The sequence below is a fragment of the Cervus elaphus genome, chromosome 10 (genome assembly GCF_910594005.1).
Source record: "Cervus elaphus chromosome 10, mCerEla1.1, whole genome shotgun sequence".
Lineage (NCBI taxonomy): Eukaryota > Metazoa > Chordata > Mammalia > Artiodactyla > Cervidae > Cervus > Cervus elaphus.
The window spans coordinates 49346707-49362858 of NC_057824.1; the positions used below are offsets into that span (position 1 = coordinate 49346707).

At 60.9% G+C, this 16152-nt stretch overlaps 2 protein-coding genes across 2 annotated transcripts; both read right to left on the bottom strand.

The window, feature by feature from the left end:
• Positions 1-1801: 1801 nt before the first annotated feature.
• LOC122702092 (mucin-3B-like) lies at positions 1802-8086 on the bottom strand. Its single transcript, XM_043915599.1, has 10 exons — positions 7025-8086; positions 6822-6923; positions 5778-5893; positions 5605-5663; positions 4896-5044; positions 4447-4512; positions 3926-4088; positions 3537-3713; positions 3362-3450; positions 1802-2962 (listed from the first exon to the last, which is right to left on the bottom strand). The coding sequence occupies exons 1-10, from the start codon at positions 7944-7946 to the stop codon at positions 2943-2945; spliced, it is 1863 nt and encodes a 620-aa protein (XP_043771534.1). The 5' UTR covers positions 7947-8086; the 3' UTR covers positions 1802-2942.
• Positions 8087-11643: 3557 nt separating this feature from the next.
• Positions 11644-15925, bottom strand: LOC122702032 (mucin-5AC-like). Its single transcript, XM_043915548.1, has 4 exons — positions 15644-15925; positions 14195-15484; positions 12538-13413; positions 11644-12378 (listed from the first exon to the last, which is right to left on the bottom strand). The coding sequence occupies exons 1-4, from the start codon at positions 15923-15925 to the stop codon at positions 11644-11646; spliced, it is 3183 nt and encodes a 1060-aa protein (XP_043771483.1).
• Positions 15926-16152: the final 227 nt, after the last annotated feature.

The window sequence follows — 16152 nt, forward strand, 5'->3', positions numbered from 1 at the left end:
TATATAACCTGGTTCCTCCCTTAACCTCCTCGGAGAAGTTCTCTCAGGGTTACTTGAGATGCTGTCTCCCAGGCTTGTAGTCCTCTAAAAATTCCCACCAAATAAAACATAACTCTAGGCGTTTAGATTGTGAATATTTTTTAAGATGACACTTGGTAAGAAACTGCCAAACTCTTCTCCAGAGTGTGGCTGTAGCATTTTGCGCCTTGGCAGCAATGGATAGGGGTTTTGCTCCTCATCACCATCAACACTTTACCAACTGTCAGTGCTTTTAAATTTTAGCCATTCTCATAGGTGTGTAATGGTACCTCATTGTGGTTTTAATTTGCACTTCTTTAATGACTAGTGATGTTGAACATCTTTTGATATTCTTACTTACTACCTGTATATCCTCTTTGTTGAAGTATATGTTCAAGTCTTACTCATTTTTTAGTTATTTTCTTATGGTTGAATTTTGAGAGTACTTTATGTATTCTGAATACAAGCCCCTTGTCAGATACATGATCTATGAATATTTTCTCCCATTTTGTAGTTTATTTCATTCTCTTAACAGTGTCTCTCAGATAGCAAAAGTTTTAATTTTGACAAAGCCCAATTTATCAATTTTTTCCTTCTACAGACAGCATTTTGGGTACCACAAAAGATACATTCTAATGGCAGGGTGTATGATTCACAATGATGATAAGAAAGTTATCTATGTGCCAATTTGCAATTAGAGCTATACTTATACAAAATAGAAGAAGGAACAGACAGAAGCATATGAGCAATAGAAAACTAATTCATTTCTCTCAGCCCAGGAAAAGTCGAATGGATCAAAAAAGAAATAAATGTAGAAAGGATTTGATAGAACCAAAAGAGCCTAAATAACATGATAAGGCAAGTCTGGTTGAATAATATAATGAATACTGCAGCCTGAAGACAGAGAATAGATCTCTTTAGCAGCTACCAATAGAACATCAACAAACATTAACACGCATTAGACCAAAGAAAGAGAACATTTCTCTTTAAATCAAAAGAACTAGACAGTATTGCATTAGTGGTCAGGGAAGGGTCAGAGAGTTGGGGCCTGGGGCTGTGCTGGACTGTGGGTCCTGTGAGCTGCTCAGAAAATGCTAACCTTCTCTAACCACAGCCAAGGGTCTGAGTATCCCATGTTCTCAGGCCATGGCCTCGCAGGGGAGGGCAGTATCCGGCTGTCATCTCCTGCCGTCTGGAGAGTTCTCTGGGTGTGGGAGTGGAGTGGAGGTGTGAGGTCCCTGGAAACTGCAGAGAGCATCACCTGCCCTTCTCCCTCAGAGTTCATCCTGCCCTGGCTCTCGCCCCTCAGAATTCTGGAGCAATACCCTAGCAGCTCTCACCCTGACCCCATGGTCTTATGGAGTCTCCAGGTCTTTGGAGGAGCCAGGCTTACCCATCAGAACCAATGGCAGCTGACCGAGCCAGAGTCACCCACCTCCTTGAGGCAGCCCTGAGCTCTTAACGTCAGGGGCACAGACAACAAACCCAACAGGCTCCCACCCCCTGCTCCCCACCCACTCCTTGAGAAAAATGGGTCCTTCAATCTTGATGTTCCCTTTGAGGATGGTCATGGACTCAGAGAGCCATCCATAGACCCCTTCCTTCCTCAATGGGAGAAACCAGCACTCTGAGGCCCCTAAAAACATATCCTCTGATATCCTTGCTCCTCAACTGAGTCAAGAGACCAGAGCATTAGAAAGAAAAAGACATACAGCAGTTACTTTGAAAATGCTATATTAAACTACAATGCTAAAAAAAAAATAAACTACAATGTTATATTATGATCAATTGGGTGAACAGGAGATTTGTAGACTCCCTGTCCCCAAGTGAGGTCTTCCTGCAAAGGAGGCTAGGCTTCTGGCTTCACAGGTTATAGCAGAGATGGGGGTGAACCAGCGAGAGGAAGGGGGAGGGGAGGTGGGGGAGGGGTAGAAAGTGGGGAGCACTAAGGGAGAGGAGGGAGAGTTAGGGGAACAGGGAGGAGGGGCTGAGGGAGCTTTCCCACCTCAGGGCCCCTCTTCCCCTCATCTTCAGGGACCTGGGAACCTGCCTGCCACCCTCCACCCACCGGGATCCAGGGCCCTTAGGGGTGACAGGAAGGATGGGGACTCAGAATGGGGGACCTGGCCTAGGGAACACCAGTTGGGGGTCCTAAGATGCAGAGGGCATCTGTACCTACCTAGGGAGGGGAGGTGGGGAGGAGCGAGGATTTAGGAGTGGGGCACGGAGATGTGGGGGGCAGGGGGGATTTAGGGTTGAGGGTAGAAAGAGGAGGAAGGGGAAAGTATAGGAACAGGGAGACACAGGGCAGGAGTGTGGGGGAGGAGGGACTTAAGAAGAAGTGGGTTCAGAGGGGAGAGGGTTAAGAAGTGGTGGAGGGGCGCAGCAGGGAGTTACAGGAGGACAGGGTAAGAGGCTGGGACAGGCTGCAGGCTGCTTACAGGTACCGGGGGAGGACCTGGCTGGCAGTAGGGGTGCACACAGGAAAAGGAGAGACAGAGGCGAGAGCCTCGGGGAAGGACATGGGGACTGGGATGTGAGTGAAGCCATATGAGATGAAGGCCAACAGGAAGGTGCATTGGACAGAGGTCGGACCCAGGACACCTGGCTTCACTGAAACCCACAGGAGGCGTCAGGAGGAGTGGGCCACTTGAATGTTACAGGTGACAAAACCGAAGTTTGGAGAAGTTATTGATTTGCCCAAGGTCCTACAGTGGAAGAGTGTGGATTTGAACTGGGTCTCCAGGTAGATTTTACCCAAGCTGGGGGATGAGGGTAGATGGAGGTCTGTTATGCCCTAGGAAACCAGGAGACTGCGCCGCATGAGCCCATGGCCATCTCTCCAAATGCAGTGCAGATGGTTCTCTCCGCTGTCCGGGCAGGTGGAGAGGGCAGTGTGGGCTCACAGTGAGGACGAGGCCACCTCAGGTCTGCAAATATGCACCTGCCATAGAATTCACAAGATGGGGAGTGAGAACAGGGAATCACCCTTCAGGGGCCTGCCTAAGAGGTCACTGCCTCCTGGCCCAGCGGGCCCCCTGCCCTGGGAGAGGGGCATCAGGATCTGGACCTGTGACAGCTCCTTACCATCCATCCATCCCTGACCCCTCACCGTGGCATTGGTGTCCACGGTGTCCAAGGCCACAGGGAAGTTTTTATCTTTAACTAGAGACAGAAAAGACAACGGGGAGGAAGAGGAAGAGATGGGGAGTAAAAGGGGGAGGGAAGGAAACGTGAGGAAGGCAGGGCCAAGAACAAGAGAAGTCCTCTGGTCTGCCCAGACCAAAATGATTCCCAGGGAAGCACCCTCCAGCCCCCACCTTCTCCAGGAGACAAAACTCACCTCTTCTGTCATCCTGGAAGGCAAAGTTAGAAAAAGCCGGTTTTGCACTCTCATCCCAAGTCTCGAACCACTTCCTGTCGTCCCTGGACCTGCCAGTAGGTGGCCGCGTCGTCAGGACAGGGTAACCCAGTCCGGGACGCCTTTCCCGTCACCCATCCACCCCCAGCTCACTCACCTGCCTCGGCCTTGCCTGTCCCTCCTCCGGGAGCGCACGACGAACATGCTTAGCGCCACCACCAGCAACAGCAGAAGCAGGGCCCCGGCTACCGCCAGGCCCCCAACCAGCGCCTTCCAGGAGATAGCCACCTCGCAGCGCGGGCCCGAGAACCAGTGAGTGTCCGTGGAGAAGCAGCTGGGGGAGGGGATCACAAGTCAACACCCTCACCACCTCCCGCGCCAGGACAATTAGTGCCCCTAGACAACCCAGGTCCTGGCAGGTGGGCAGGACGAGTGGGCGGGGTCGGAGGGGCCTGATGATTGGCCCAGCTAGCTGTGGGCGGGGCCTCTGGCCGGCCGCGGTTAGGGGTCGGGGATTGGCCCAGCTGGTTGTGGGCGGGGCCTCACCGGCAAGAAGGACCACTCTTCTGCAGAATGCATTGGCCCTGATGGCAGTCAATGGCGCCATCCAAGCTCGCCGTGCATTTGGTGACACAGCGGAGCTGGTTCTCCTCCAGGAAAGGGAAGTAGAAATCCTCGTAACCTTTGGCAGCAGCGCGGCGACAGATGGCTGGGGGATAGGTAAGGGGTTGCAGACGTAAAGATCTCATGCATTCTATTCTGGGGCCTGGCCATGGTAATTCTGAAAATGGATAGAGGACTGCATTTCTGCTGGTGGCGTGTCGGCGGGTAGACCGAGGGATTAGATGAGTGCAGGCTACGCCCGTCACCCTCTCCTCACCTTCTCTGCTGATCCTTCCTCACGTGGAAGCTACTAACAAGGACCTGAGAGGCAGCCCTGCCAGGTCGGTACCACTTGCCTCCCCAAAAGGGCTCCCCTCCTCCCTGGGAATTTCAATGGACAGCTGTCCCTTGTGGGAGGGATCCCTGCCACCTGGGACCACTCAGCCCTTTGCCCCACCTCTCACCTTCCGGTGACAGCTCCGTCCTGGTGGCGTTGTTCACCTTGATGGAGTCAGGCTTAAAACACAGGACTGCGGGCCACAGGCACAGGTGGAGTCGGGGGAGGCATGGGAAGGGACAGAGAGCGCTTTGTCAGTATGGGCGAGGTTTGGATGGGCCATGAAGGAAGGCTCCTTGGGCCTCCCTCATGTCCCCTGAAGAGCCAGGGGTCCTCGGCCACCCGGGAGACCTTGAGCAACTCTCTCTTCCGCAGCTCCTAGGTTCTGACAACCCTTCCTTAGGCTCACCCTTGACCCAGGTTTCTGTGGACCCGTCTCCCTTCTCCTATCCTGCCTGAGGTACCGCAGAGCTGACACCTGCCCCCCGTAAGCCCCTGTGTGAGCTGGAGCAGGCTGGGATGGTGGCTGTGACCCTGACCCCTCCCTCCAGCCCCAGGCCCCCAGCCTCTGTTCACCCTGGTCATTCTGGCAGTTGTCCCCGTCCTGGCTGACATTCTGGAGCTCCTCCTTCAAGGCCACCTTCACCTTCTCATACTCCTCCTCCAGCTGGGTGCTGAAGGGTAACTCCAGCAGGACTAGATATTCCACCACGATGCTGCCATTCCTGGGGGTGGGAGCGGGGTGCAGAGAGCCTTAAAAGGTGCCCAGGCCCAAACCACCATGCAACTGTAGGAGGGCATTTCCAGACCAGCCACAGCTATGCGGGTGTTGGCAGGAAGGGGCAGAGGCAACGAGATGGGGTTCCAGACTGATTGTGTCCAGAAGGGGCTGCTAGCTTCTCTGCCTTGGGCAGCCTGGGTAGGCGGCTCTCTCTGCCTCCCTCTTGCTGACCTGTCCACTATATCAGGTGCCAACCAGAGAGACCAGCTATGGTCCAGACACCAGGCACCAAGCCTCAGGCACCTCCTCCCTGTAGATCCCAATCACTCTGCATCCAGCATGCTTCAAGGGAAGGGGAGACATCCCTCCTACAGAGGAATGAATCCTGAAGGTGATCCCCAAACACCCTCCATGGACTAGTTCCTTCGCCTCCTCCATCCATCCCTCTCTATGACATTGAGTGACTCCAAAAGCAAAGGATGGCTTCGTTGGCCCTTTTTGTGCACCCCTCCCACCACCACACACACTTGACACTGCCTCCACAGCCCCGGAAAGGGGTCCTACCTCAGAGAAAGGATCTGCACCTCCTTGAATCCCTGCACGTTTTGGTAAATCTTCTTTATCTGAAATGCCAAGGATCCCAGCTCACATCTGAACCTCCAATCAGATGGCACCCCAGGGCCCAAGCTCCACTCCAAGGTCATTTGAGTTTTGAATTTTCCCCCCTTCCTCCTCACCTGATCCCGGAAGGTGTTCGTGAAATCCCTGTAGACCTTAGAACTGTTGTCATTGAGGTCCGGGGAGAACTCCTGGTTGACAGACACCTCCATGCCCACTTCAGCGTCCACTGTATCTGTACACAACATGCCCTGCTCTGGTCACTTCAACGTCCATTCCTATCTGACATCACCACCACCACACTAACCCAGAAGCTGCTCCCACTGCACCTCTCCATGTTTCCTGAGGACTGACTGAATAGCAGAAGGAAGAAAGGTAGGATTTCTGGGATGTGTTGTCCTGAGATGTGAGAAATACTGGAAGCGGAGATGTCCCACAGTCAGTTCTGTAGTCTCTCTCTAGTCTGCCCCAGTGGGAAGAATAGTGGCCCCAAGGTGTCTATGTATAATCCCCAGAACCTGGGAATATACTATGCTACATGACAAGGAGGAGCTGAAGTGGCAGAAGGAATTAAGGGTACTAATCAGCTGACTTTAATATGGGAAATTATGACTGAGCCCAGTGTAATCACAAGAGTCCTTAGCAGGGGAAGAGGGACTTGGCAGAAATGAGAACCACTCAGAGGATGTATGGGAAAAAGGAACAGACATGCAATGTGGCTGGTATCAAAGATGTAGCCAGGGGGTCTTGAAGAAATGTAGGAGGCTGGAGAATGTGGAAAGGGCAAAGAACTGGATTCTCCCCTAGGGCTACCAGAAAGAACCCAGCCCTAGCCAACACCTTGATTTTGGCCCTGCAAGACTCAGGTTGGACTTCTAATCTACAAAATTCTACTGTAATAAATTTGCATGGTTCATCTGCTGAGTTTGTGGTAATTTGATACAGCAGAAATTAGAACCTAATACAACTCCAAGCAATGCAGACTGGGAGGAGGTCCTCGGAAAGAGAGTGGCCCCCGTGACCTTCTGAGGTGAGAGTGGAGGGTAGGTATGGTATGGGGTAGAAGAGAGCATGAGGGAGAAAACAGGGATAAAGAGATTTGGCAAAATGGTTGGTCTCATTAAAGTGACACCTCCCAAGAGAAAGTGCAAAAAGAAACTCACCCAGATATATCTCTCTGGCAGCCAACTCGCAGCGGGAGCCATAGAAAGTTCGGGGACAGGAGCAGTGGCCCTGCGTCCAGGTGCCACCATTGTCACAAGTGCCTGGGTAGCAAGTGAAAAGGGAAGTTCAGGTCAGGACTGACCATGGTCATGGAATTCAGTAGGGGAATGAGAAGGGGTAAGAAAGAGGCAGGAGATCCAACCTGGGCTGCTGATAAACCGAGACTGTGTGGTCATCTGAGTCGTGGTCAGCGTTGTCCTGTGAGATGTATGGGTAGAGAGAGTCTTGGTGTCCACTGGTATCCGTGGAACTCTGGTGATGGGTAGGCTTTGAGGTGTCAACTTGCGTGTAGTCACCATGGAAGATGAAGATCTCCTTCTACGTTTCACCTTGTGTGGGATGGTAGTGGAGCCAGGCACAGGCCGAGTATTTATGAAGTTGGAGTTGATCCAGGTCCCACTCTTAGGCCTTCGTGTGCTCAGGAAAACCATGTTGATGGGAATTTTTCCAATGCTGATAGAACTAGGAGCAGCAGTCTTGTTGGAGGGGTTAGTGACCAGCATGGGAGGAGAAGGGCCCAGTTTATCAGGGAACAGAGTTGTCATGCTTGTGGAATTGGGAGAGGTGACCATCTCAGTAGTAGCGGTAAAAACTGATAATGGGACAGTGGGCATAGAGGTAACTTCAGCATTTGGACCCACTTCGATACATGGTGTGGTGGGAGAAGCAGACACTATTGTAACTGATATGGATTCTGGACATGGGGTGGTGGAAGACAGAGTCAGCATGGTGGTCGTTCGGGTGGGAGATGTTGTCAGGGAAGTCATGGTGGGGGAAGTTCTTGTCGTTTCAGTTGACGAAATGGTGGGAAAAGCAGTGACAGAGGAAGGGCCTGTGTTTTCTACACTGGACATACTAGAGGAAGTAGAAAAAAAACTACTTCTTGTAGGGACCTCTGAACTTGGGCTAATGGAAGATGACATTATTGCAGGTATTGAAGAGGAGATGATGGTGCCAAAAGGGGTACTTATCGCATTAGTAGAGGTACTCAATATGGGGAAAGCTGAAGAGGGAGAAACACCTGAAGTACTGAGAGCTGTTACGGAGGTGGGTGGTGTTACCATGTTTGAGGTCCCAGTCTTAACAACTTCTGTGGTTGAGGGAGTGCTAAGAGACGCTGTGATCAAGGTGGCAGGGGGAGACGTATATGTGGGAGTGGGGACTTCAGTTCTGGCTGTGGTAAACGTCCCAGTCGGAGGTGAAGGGGTGGACGTGAACTGGGTGGAAGGGATTGTGGGTAGGGTAAACAGAGGGGTGGTGTCTGTGGTTTCGGTGGGTACTGGCTCTGTGGTTGGGAAAGATGGAAATGATACAGGGAAACTAGATGCTGTCAAGGTACTGCTGGTCACTGGAGTAGAGAGTGGAGATGTCTGAACATGGACCGTATTTGTTTGAGTGGCTGAGGATGTTTTTGGAGAAAGAGAAGTAATATCTGTTGTGAGAGACTCTAAAGAAATGGTGCTGATAGGAGTGGCTGTGGTTCTTAAAGCAGATGAAGCAAGCAGGGTTGTGTCGCTCACCATGGCTGTTTCTATAGAAGCTGCAGTGGAGGACAGTCCCATGGAACTGGACTGATACAGGTATGTAGCAGTGGTGATGGGTGCCAAAGTGGTTTCAGCCACTTCCTGCATTGAATTAGACATGCTAATTGCATATGAGGTGACACTCTCTGCCTGAGTGGTCCAGGTGCTGCTGGTAGGCATGAGAGAATGACCAAAACATGGAGCTGGAATGCTGGTAGAGAGGATGGGAGTTGCTGTACTTTGGATGTTAGGGAACACAGATGTCTCACTAGGCCGAGTGGCCAAGGTTGGGATGATATTAGATGATGTGACTGTATTATGAGTAGTGGGGGAATATGGGATAGTATTTGTGGTGGTGGGGGAGGTGCCAGAAAGGGAAAGTGTAGTCTTGGAGGTGGAGGAACCAGTGTGACCCATGACTATGGATTGGGTAGTGGCTGGTAACAGGGTAGACGTGTCTGTAATGTCAGAGGATGCAGGTACATTTGTGGATGTCTGCACAATAGTGGAGCTCTGCATGGATGCATCTAAAGCAGACCTGGCCATGCTCCCAGGAGAATAGGTGGTTGAAAAGGTGAAGTTCAAAGCACTTTCCTCTACTGTGGGGATGTGACTGATCACCAACTGTGTGATACCAACCTGGGTGGTTTCTGTACTGGAGGGCAAGGGAAAAGGGGTGGTGAATAAGGTGGGAAAATTTGTAACGAAAGTGGGAACAGTGATTCTTCTCGTAGAAGAGGGGGTAGAACGATAAGCAGGTGAAAAAACAGAGGTGGTGTACGGACTAATGAACTTGGACGTCAAAACGGACAGGGGTTGTGTGCTTTCGGTAGAACTGGAGCCTGCATCTATTGCTATAGTATGAGTGAATGAAGGCAAACTACGAGAAAATAACAAGGTATTAATGCTGGCAGGAAAGGGGCCGGCCGCGGTGTGGGTGGTGGGGAGTGTGGTGGTGTCGGTGGGCAGAGGGCTGGTGTTCGGGGTGGAGGCGGAGGCGGGCTCTCTGCTGGGGGCAGGTGGAGGGGAGCGAGGCAGCCCCGTGGATGAGGTCAGGCTATGGGTGGCCACGGGAGTCGAGGTGGTGGAGGCGGGAGCATAGCGGGTGCTGCAGGGCGTGGCGGAGGATGTGACTGACGGCGGAGAGGGCCCCTCCATGGCGACAGGCTGGCTGGAGGTGTTACTGGGGGCAGTCCCCGCGGGGGTCGGGTGCGCGGGCGGCACACTGGTGCTCGGGGCAAGTGGGCTGGCACCCTCGGTCGGAGTGGCCCTGGGACTGCCGGAGGCCGGGGAGGAGGCGCCTAGCGAGGTGGCTGGCATGGTGCTGGAGTGGAAGGGAGTCGCCGTGCTGCGGGGAGTGGTGAAGATGGAGGGGGCGGCCGGCGTGCTGGCCGAGGTTGCCTGGACAGGGGAGGTGCTGTGTGTGTGGTGGGTGCTGGGGCCGGAGGAGATGATCCCGGTGGTGGGCGTGGCCGCGGGCGTGGGCATGGGCGTGGCCGAGGCCGTGGCCGGGGCTGTGGGTGTGGCTGAGGTGCTGGCCAGGGCGAGTGTGGAGCCGAGGTCCACGGTGGCGGTGGAGGTGGCGGTGGATGGACCCGCGGGGCCGGTGGATGTGGCCTCGGTGGGGGCGGGCGTGGAGCTGGGGGCTCCCGTCCTGACCGAGGAGGGAGGGAGAGTCGTGGATGTGTGCAGCGTGGCGGAGGCCGGGAGGGGTGAGGTGAATGCGGACGTGAGGGTGCTCCCGGGGGAGCCGACGGTGGAGGAGGTGAGGACCGGGGCCCTGGACGGTGCCGTGGGCACGGGTGTGGTCACCAGGAGGGTGCTAGCAGCCCTGGTGGTGTGGGCAGCGGAGGCCGAGGCCAGAGGGGCCGTGAGAGAGGTGGCCGGGGCTGCGGTGTCCCTGGGAGTGGCGACCTGCGTGGTGGACCCGGTGGGAGTGCTGGCGGGAGGCGAGGGGCCGGCCGTGGTGTGGGTGGTGGGGAGTGTGGTGGTGTCGGTGGGCAGAGGGCTGGTGTTCGGGGTGGAGGCGGAGGCGGGCTCTGTGCTGGGGGCAGGTGGAGGGGAGCGAGGCACCCCCGTGGACGAGGTCAGGCTATGGGTGGCCACGGGAGTCCAGGCGGAGGAGGCGGGAGCATAGAGGGTGCTGCTGGGCGTGGCGGAGGACGTGACTGACGGCAGAGAGGGCCCCTCCGTGGCGACAGGCTGGCTGGAGGTGTCACTGGGGGCAGTCCCCGCGGGGGTCGGGTGCGGGGGCGGCACACTGGTGCCCGGGGCAGGTGGGCTGGCACCCTCGGTCAGAGTGGCCCTGGGACTTCCGGAGGCCGGGGAGGAGGCGCCTAGCGAGGTGGCTGGCATGGTGCTGGAGTGGAAGGGAGTCGCCGTGCTGCGGGGAGTGGTGAAGATGGAGGGGGCGGCCGGCGTGCTGGCCGAGGTTGCCTGGACAGGGGAGGTGCTGTGTGTGTGGTGGGTGCTGGGGCCGGAGGAGATGATCCCGGTGGTGGGCGTGGCCGCGGGCGTGGCCGAGGCCATGGCCGGGGCTGTGGGTATGGCTGAGGTGCTGGCCAGGGCGAGTGTGGAGCCGAGGTCCACGGTGGCGGTAGAGGTGGCGGTGGATGGACCCGCGGGGCCGGTGGATGTGGCCTCGGTGGTGGCGGGCGTGGAGCTGGGGGCTCCCGTCCTGACCGAGGAGGGAGGGAGAGTCGTGGATGTGTGCAGCGTGGCGGAGGCCGGGAGGGGTGAGGTGAATGCGGACGTGAGGGTGCTCCCGGGGGAGCCGACGGTGGAGGAGGTGAGGACCGGGGCCCTGGACGGTGCCGTGGGCACGGGTGTGGTCACCAGGAGGGTGCTAGCAGCCCTGGTGGTGTGGGCAGCGGAGGCCGAGGCCAGAGGGGCCGTGAGAGAGGTGGCCGGGGCTGCGGTGTCCCTGGGAGTGGCGACCTGCGTGGTGGACCCGGTGGGAGTGCTGGCGGGAGGCGAGGGGCCGGCCGTGGTGTGGGTGGTGGGGAGTGTGGTGGTGTCGGTGGGCAGAGGGCTGGTGTTCGGGGTGGAGGCGGAGGCGGGCTCTGTGCTGGGGGCAGGTGGAGGGGAGCGAGGCACCCCCGTGGACGAGGTCAGGCTATGGGTGGCCACGGGAGTCGAGGCGGTGGAGGCGGGAGCATAGAGGGTGCTGCTGGGCGTGGCGGAGGACGTGACTGACGGCGGAGAGGGCCCCTCCGTGGCGACAGGCTGGCTGGAGGTGTCACTGGGGGCAGTCCCCGCGGGGGTCGGGTGCGGGGGGCGGCACACTGGTGCTCGGGGCAGGTGGGCTGGCACCCTCGGTCGGAGTGGCCCTGGGACTGCCGGAGGCCGGGGAGGAGGCGCCTAGCGAGGTGGCTGGCATGGTGCTGGAGTGGAAGGGAGTCGCCGTGCTGCGGGGAGTGGTGAAGATGGAGGGGGCGGCCGGCGTGCTGGCCGAGGTTGCCTGGACAGGGGAGGTGCTGTGTGTGTGGTGGGTGCTGGGGCCGGAGGAGATGATCCCGGTGGTGGGCGTGGCCGCGGGCGTGGGCATGGGCGTGGCCGAGGCCGTGGCCGGGGCTGTGGGTGTGGCTGAGGCGCTGGCCAGGGCGAGTGTGGAGCCGAGGTCCACGGTGGCGGTGGAGGTGGCGGTGGATGGACCCGCGGGGCCGGTGGATGTGGCCTCGGTGGTGGCGGGCATGGAGCTGGGGGCTCCCGTCCTGACCGAGGAGGGAGGGAGAGTCGTGGATGTGTGCAGCGTGGCGGAGGCCGGGAGGGGTGAGGTGAATGCGGACGTGAGGGTGCTCCCGGGGGAGCCGACGGTGGAGGAGGTGAGGACCGGGGCCCTGGACGGTGCCGTGGGCACGGGTGTGGTCACCAGGAGGGTGCTAGCAGCCCTGGTGGTGTGGGCAGCGGAGGCCGAGGCCAGAGGGGCCGTGAGAGAGGTGGCCGGGGCTGCGGTGTCCCTGGGAGTGGCGACCTGCGTGGTGGACCCGGTGGGAGTGCTGGCGGGAGGCGAGGGGCCGGCCGTGGTGTGGGTGGTGGGGAGTGTGGTGGTGTCGGTGGGCAGAGGGCTGGTGTTCGGGGTGGAGGCGGAGGCGGGCTCTGTGCTGGGGGCAGGTGGAGGGGAGCGAGGCACCCCCGTGGACGAGGTCAGGCTATGGGTGGCCACGGGAGTCGAGGCGGTGGAGGCGGGAGCATAGAGGGTGCTGCTGGGCGTGGCGGAGGACGTGACTGACGGCGGAGAGGGCCCCTCCGTGGCGAAAGGCTGGCTGGAGGTGTCACTGGGGGCAGTCCCCGCGGGGGTCGGGTGCGGGGGCGGCACACTGGTGCTTGGGGCAGGTGGGCTGGCACCCTCGGTCGGAGTGGCCCTGGGACTGCCGGAGGCCGGGGAGGAGGCGCCTAGCGAGGTGGCTGGCATGGTGCTGGAGTGGAAGGGAGTCGCCGTGCTACGGGGAGTGGTGAAGATGGAGGGGGCGGCCGGCGTGCTGGCCGAGGTTGCCTGGACAGGGGAGGTGCTGTGTGTGTGGTGGGTGCTGGGGCCGGAGGAGATGATCCCGGTGGTGGGCGTGGCCGCGGGCGTGGGCATGGGCGTGGCCGAGGCCGTGGCCGGGGCTGTGGGTGTGGCTGAGGTGCTGGCCAGGGCGAGTGTGGAGCCGAGGTCCACGGTGGCGGTGGAGGTGGCGGTGGATGGACCCGCGGGGCCGGTGGATGTGGCCTCGGTGGTGGCGGGCGTGGAGCTGGGGGCTCCCGTCCTGACCGAGGAGGGAGGGAGAGTCGTGGATGTGTGCAGCGTGGCGGAGGCCGGGAGGGGTGAGGTGAATGCGGACGTGAGGGTGCTCCCGGGGGAGCCGACGGTGGAGGAGGTGAGGACCGGGGCCCTGGACGGTGCCGTGGGCACGGGTGTGGTCACCAGGAGGGTGCTAGCAGCCCTGGTGGTGTGGGCAGCGGAGGCCGAGGCCAGAGGGGCCGTGAGAGAGGTGGCCGGGGCTGCGGTGTCCCTGGGAGTGGCGACCTGCGTGGTGGACCCGGTGGGAGTGCTGGCGGGAGGCGAGGGGGCCGGCCGTGGTGTGGGTGGTGGGGAGTGTGGTGGTGTCGGTGGGCAGAGGGCTGGTGTTCGGGGTGGAGGCGGAGGCGGGCTCTGTGCTGGGGGCAGGTGGAGGGGAGCGAGGCACCCCCGTGGACGAGGTCAGGCTATGGGTGGCCACGGGAGTCGAGGCGGTGGAGGCGGGAGCATAGAGGGTGCTGCTGGGCGTGGCGGAGGACGTGACTGACGGCGGAGAGGGCCCCTCCGTGGCGACAGGCTGGCTGGAGGTGTCACTGGGGGCAGTCCCCGCGGGGGTCGGGTGCGGGGGCGGCACACTGGTGCTCGGGGCAGGTGGGCTGGCACCCTCGGTCGGAGTGGCCCTGGGACTGCCGGAGGCCGGGGAGGAGGCGCCTAGCGAGGTGGCTGGCATGGTGCTGGAGTGGAAGGGAGTCGCCGTGCTGCGGGGAGTGGTGAAGATGGAGGGGGCGGCCGGCGTGCTGGCCGAGGTTGCCTGGACAGGGGAGGTGCTGTGTGTGTGGTGGGTGCTGGGGCCGGAGGAGATGATCCCGGTGGTGGGCGTGGCCGCGGGCGTGGGCATGGGCGTGGCCGAGGCCGTGGCCGGGGCTGTGGGTGTGGCTGAGGCGCTGGCCAGGGCGAGTGTGGAGCCGAGGTCCACGGTGGCGGTGGAGGTGGCGGTGGATGGACCCGCGGGGCCGGTGGATGTGGCCTCGGTGGTGGCGGGCGACGAGCTGGGGGCTCCCGTCCTGACCGAGGAGGGAGGGAGAGTCGTGGATGTGTGCAGCGTGGCGGAGGCCGGGAGGGGTGAGGTGAATGCGGACGTGAGGGTGCTCCCGGGGGAGCCGACGGTGGAGGAGGTGAGGACCGGGGCCCTGGACGGTGCCGTGGGCACGGGTGTGGTCACCAGGAGGGTGCTAGCAGCCCTGGTGGTGTGGGCAGCGGAGGCCGAGGCCAGAGGGGCCGTGAGAGAGGTGGCCGGGGCTGCGGTGTCCCTGGGAGTGGCGACCTGCGTGGTGGACCCGGTGGGAGTGCTGGCGGGAGGCGAGGGGCCGGCCGTGGTGTGGGTGGTGGGGAGTGTGGTGGTGTCGGTGGGCAGAGGGCTGGTGTTCGGGGTGGAGGCGGAGGCGGGCTCTGTGCTGGGGGCAGGTGGAGGGGAGCGAGGCACCCCCGTGGACGAGGTCAGGCTATGGGTGGCCACGGGAGTCGAGGCGGTGGAGGCGGGAGCATAGAGGGTGCTGCTGGGCGTGGCGGAGGACGTGACTGACGGCGGAGAGGGCCCCTCCGTGGCGACAGGCTGGCTGGAGGTGTCACTGGGGGCAGTCCCCGCGGGGGTCGGGTGCGGGGGCGGCACACTGGTGCTCGGGGCAGGTGGGCTGGCACCCTCGGTCGGAGTGGCCCTGGGACTGCCGGAGGCCGGGGAGGAGGCGCCTAGCGAGGTGGCTGGCATGGTGCTGGAGTGGAAGGGAGTCGCCGTGCTGCGGGGAGTGGTGAAGATGGAGGGGGCGGCCGGCGTGCTGGCCGAGGTTGCCTGGACAGGGGAGGTGCTGTGTGTGTGGTGGGTGCTGGGGCCGGAGGAGATGATCCCGGTGGTGGGCGTGGCCGCGGGCGTGGGCATGGGCGTGGCCGAGGCCGTGGCCGGGGCTGTGGGTGTGGCTGAGGCGCTGGCCAGGGCGAGTGTGGAGCCGAGGTCCACGGTGGCGGTGGAGGTGGCGGTGGATGGACCCGCGGGGCCGGTGGATGTGGCCTCGGTGGTGGCGGGCATGGAGCTGGGGGCTCCCGTCCTGACCGAGGAGGGAGGGAGAGTCGTGGATGTGTGCAGCGTGGCGGAGGCCGGGAGGGGTGAGGTGAATGCGGACGTGAGGGTGCTCCCGGGGGAGCCGACGGTGGAGGAGGTGAGGACCGGGGCCCTGGACGGTGCCGTGGGCACGGGTGTGGTCACCAGGAGGGTGCTAGCAGCCCTGGTGGTGTGGGCAGCGGAGGCCGAGGCCAGAGGGGCCGTGAGAGAGGTGGCCGGGGCTGCGGTGTCCCTGGGAGTGGCGACCTGCGTGGTGGACCCGGTGGGAGTGCTGGCGGGAGGCGAGGGGCCGGCCGTGGTGTGGGTGGTGGGGAGTGTGGTGGTGTCGGTGGGCAGAGGGCTGGTGTTCGGGGTGGAGGCGGAGGCGGGCTCTGTGCTGGGGGCAGGTGGAGGGGAGCGAGGCACCCCCGTGGACGAGGTCAGGCTATGGGTGGCCACGGGAGTCGAGGCGGTGGAGGCGGGAGCATAGAGGGTGCTGCTGGGCGTGGCGGAGGACGTGACTGACGGCGGAGAGGGCCCCTCCGTGGCGACAGGCTGGCTGGAGGTGTCACTGGGGGCAGTCCCCGCGGGGGTCGGGTGCGGGGGCGGCACACTGGTGCTCGGGGCAGGTGGGCTGGCACCCTCGGTCGGAGTGGCCCTGGGACTGCCGGAGGCCGGGGAGGAGGCGCCTAGCGAGGTGGCTGGCATGGTGCTGGAGTGGAAGGGAGTCGCCGTGCTGCGGGGAGTGGTGAAGATGGAGGGGGCGGCCGGCGTGCTGGCCGAGGTTGCCTGGACAGGGGAGGTGCTGTGTGTGTGGTGGGTGCTGGGGCCGGAGGAGATGATCCCGGTGGTGGGCGTGGCCGCGGGCGTGGGCATGGGCGTGGCCGAGGCCGTGGCCGGGGCTGTGGGTGTGGCTGAGGCGCTGGCCAGGGCGA

What these genes read in the sequence shown, in the direction of transcription:
- LOC122702032 (XM_043915548.1), bottom strand. Translation starts at nt 15,925, where the DNA reads ATGCCAGCCACCTCGCTAGGCGCCTCCTCCCCGGCCTCCGGCAGTCCC. An exon ending in GCCTGACCTCGTCCACGGGG is followed by an intron (nt 15,485 to 15,643) that starts GTGCCTCGCTCC and finishes TCCACCACGCAG; the next exon opens with GTCGCCACTCCCAGGGACAC. An exon ending in CGACTCTCCCTCCCTCCTCG is followed by an intron (nt 13,414 to 14,194) that starts GTCAGGACGGGA and finishes TCCACCACGCAG; the next exon opens with GTCGCCACTCCCAGGGACAC.
- LOC122702092 (XM_043915599.1), bottom strand. Translation starts at nt 7,946, where the DNA reads ATGGTAACACCACCCACCTCCGTAACAGCTCTCAGTACTTCAGGTGTT. An exon ending in TGCCAGAGAGATATATCTGG is followed by an intron (nt 5,894 to 6,821) that starts GTGAGTTTCTTT and finishes TGTTGTGTACAG; the next exon opens with ATACAGTGGACGCTGAAGTG. An exon ending in GACAGGCAAGGCCGAGGCAG is followed by an intron (nt 3,451 to 3,536) that starts GTGAGTGAGCTG and finishes ACCTACTGGCAG; the next exon opens with GTCCAGGGACGACAGGAAGT.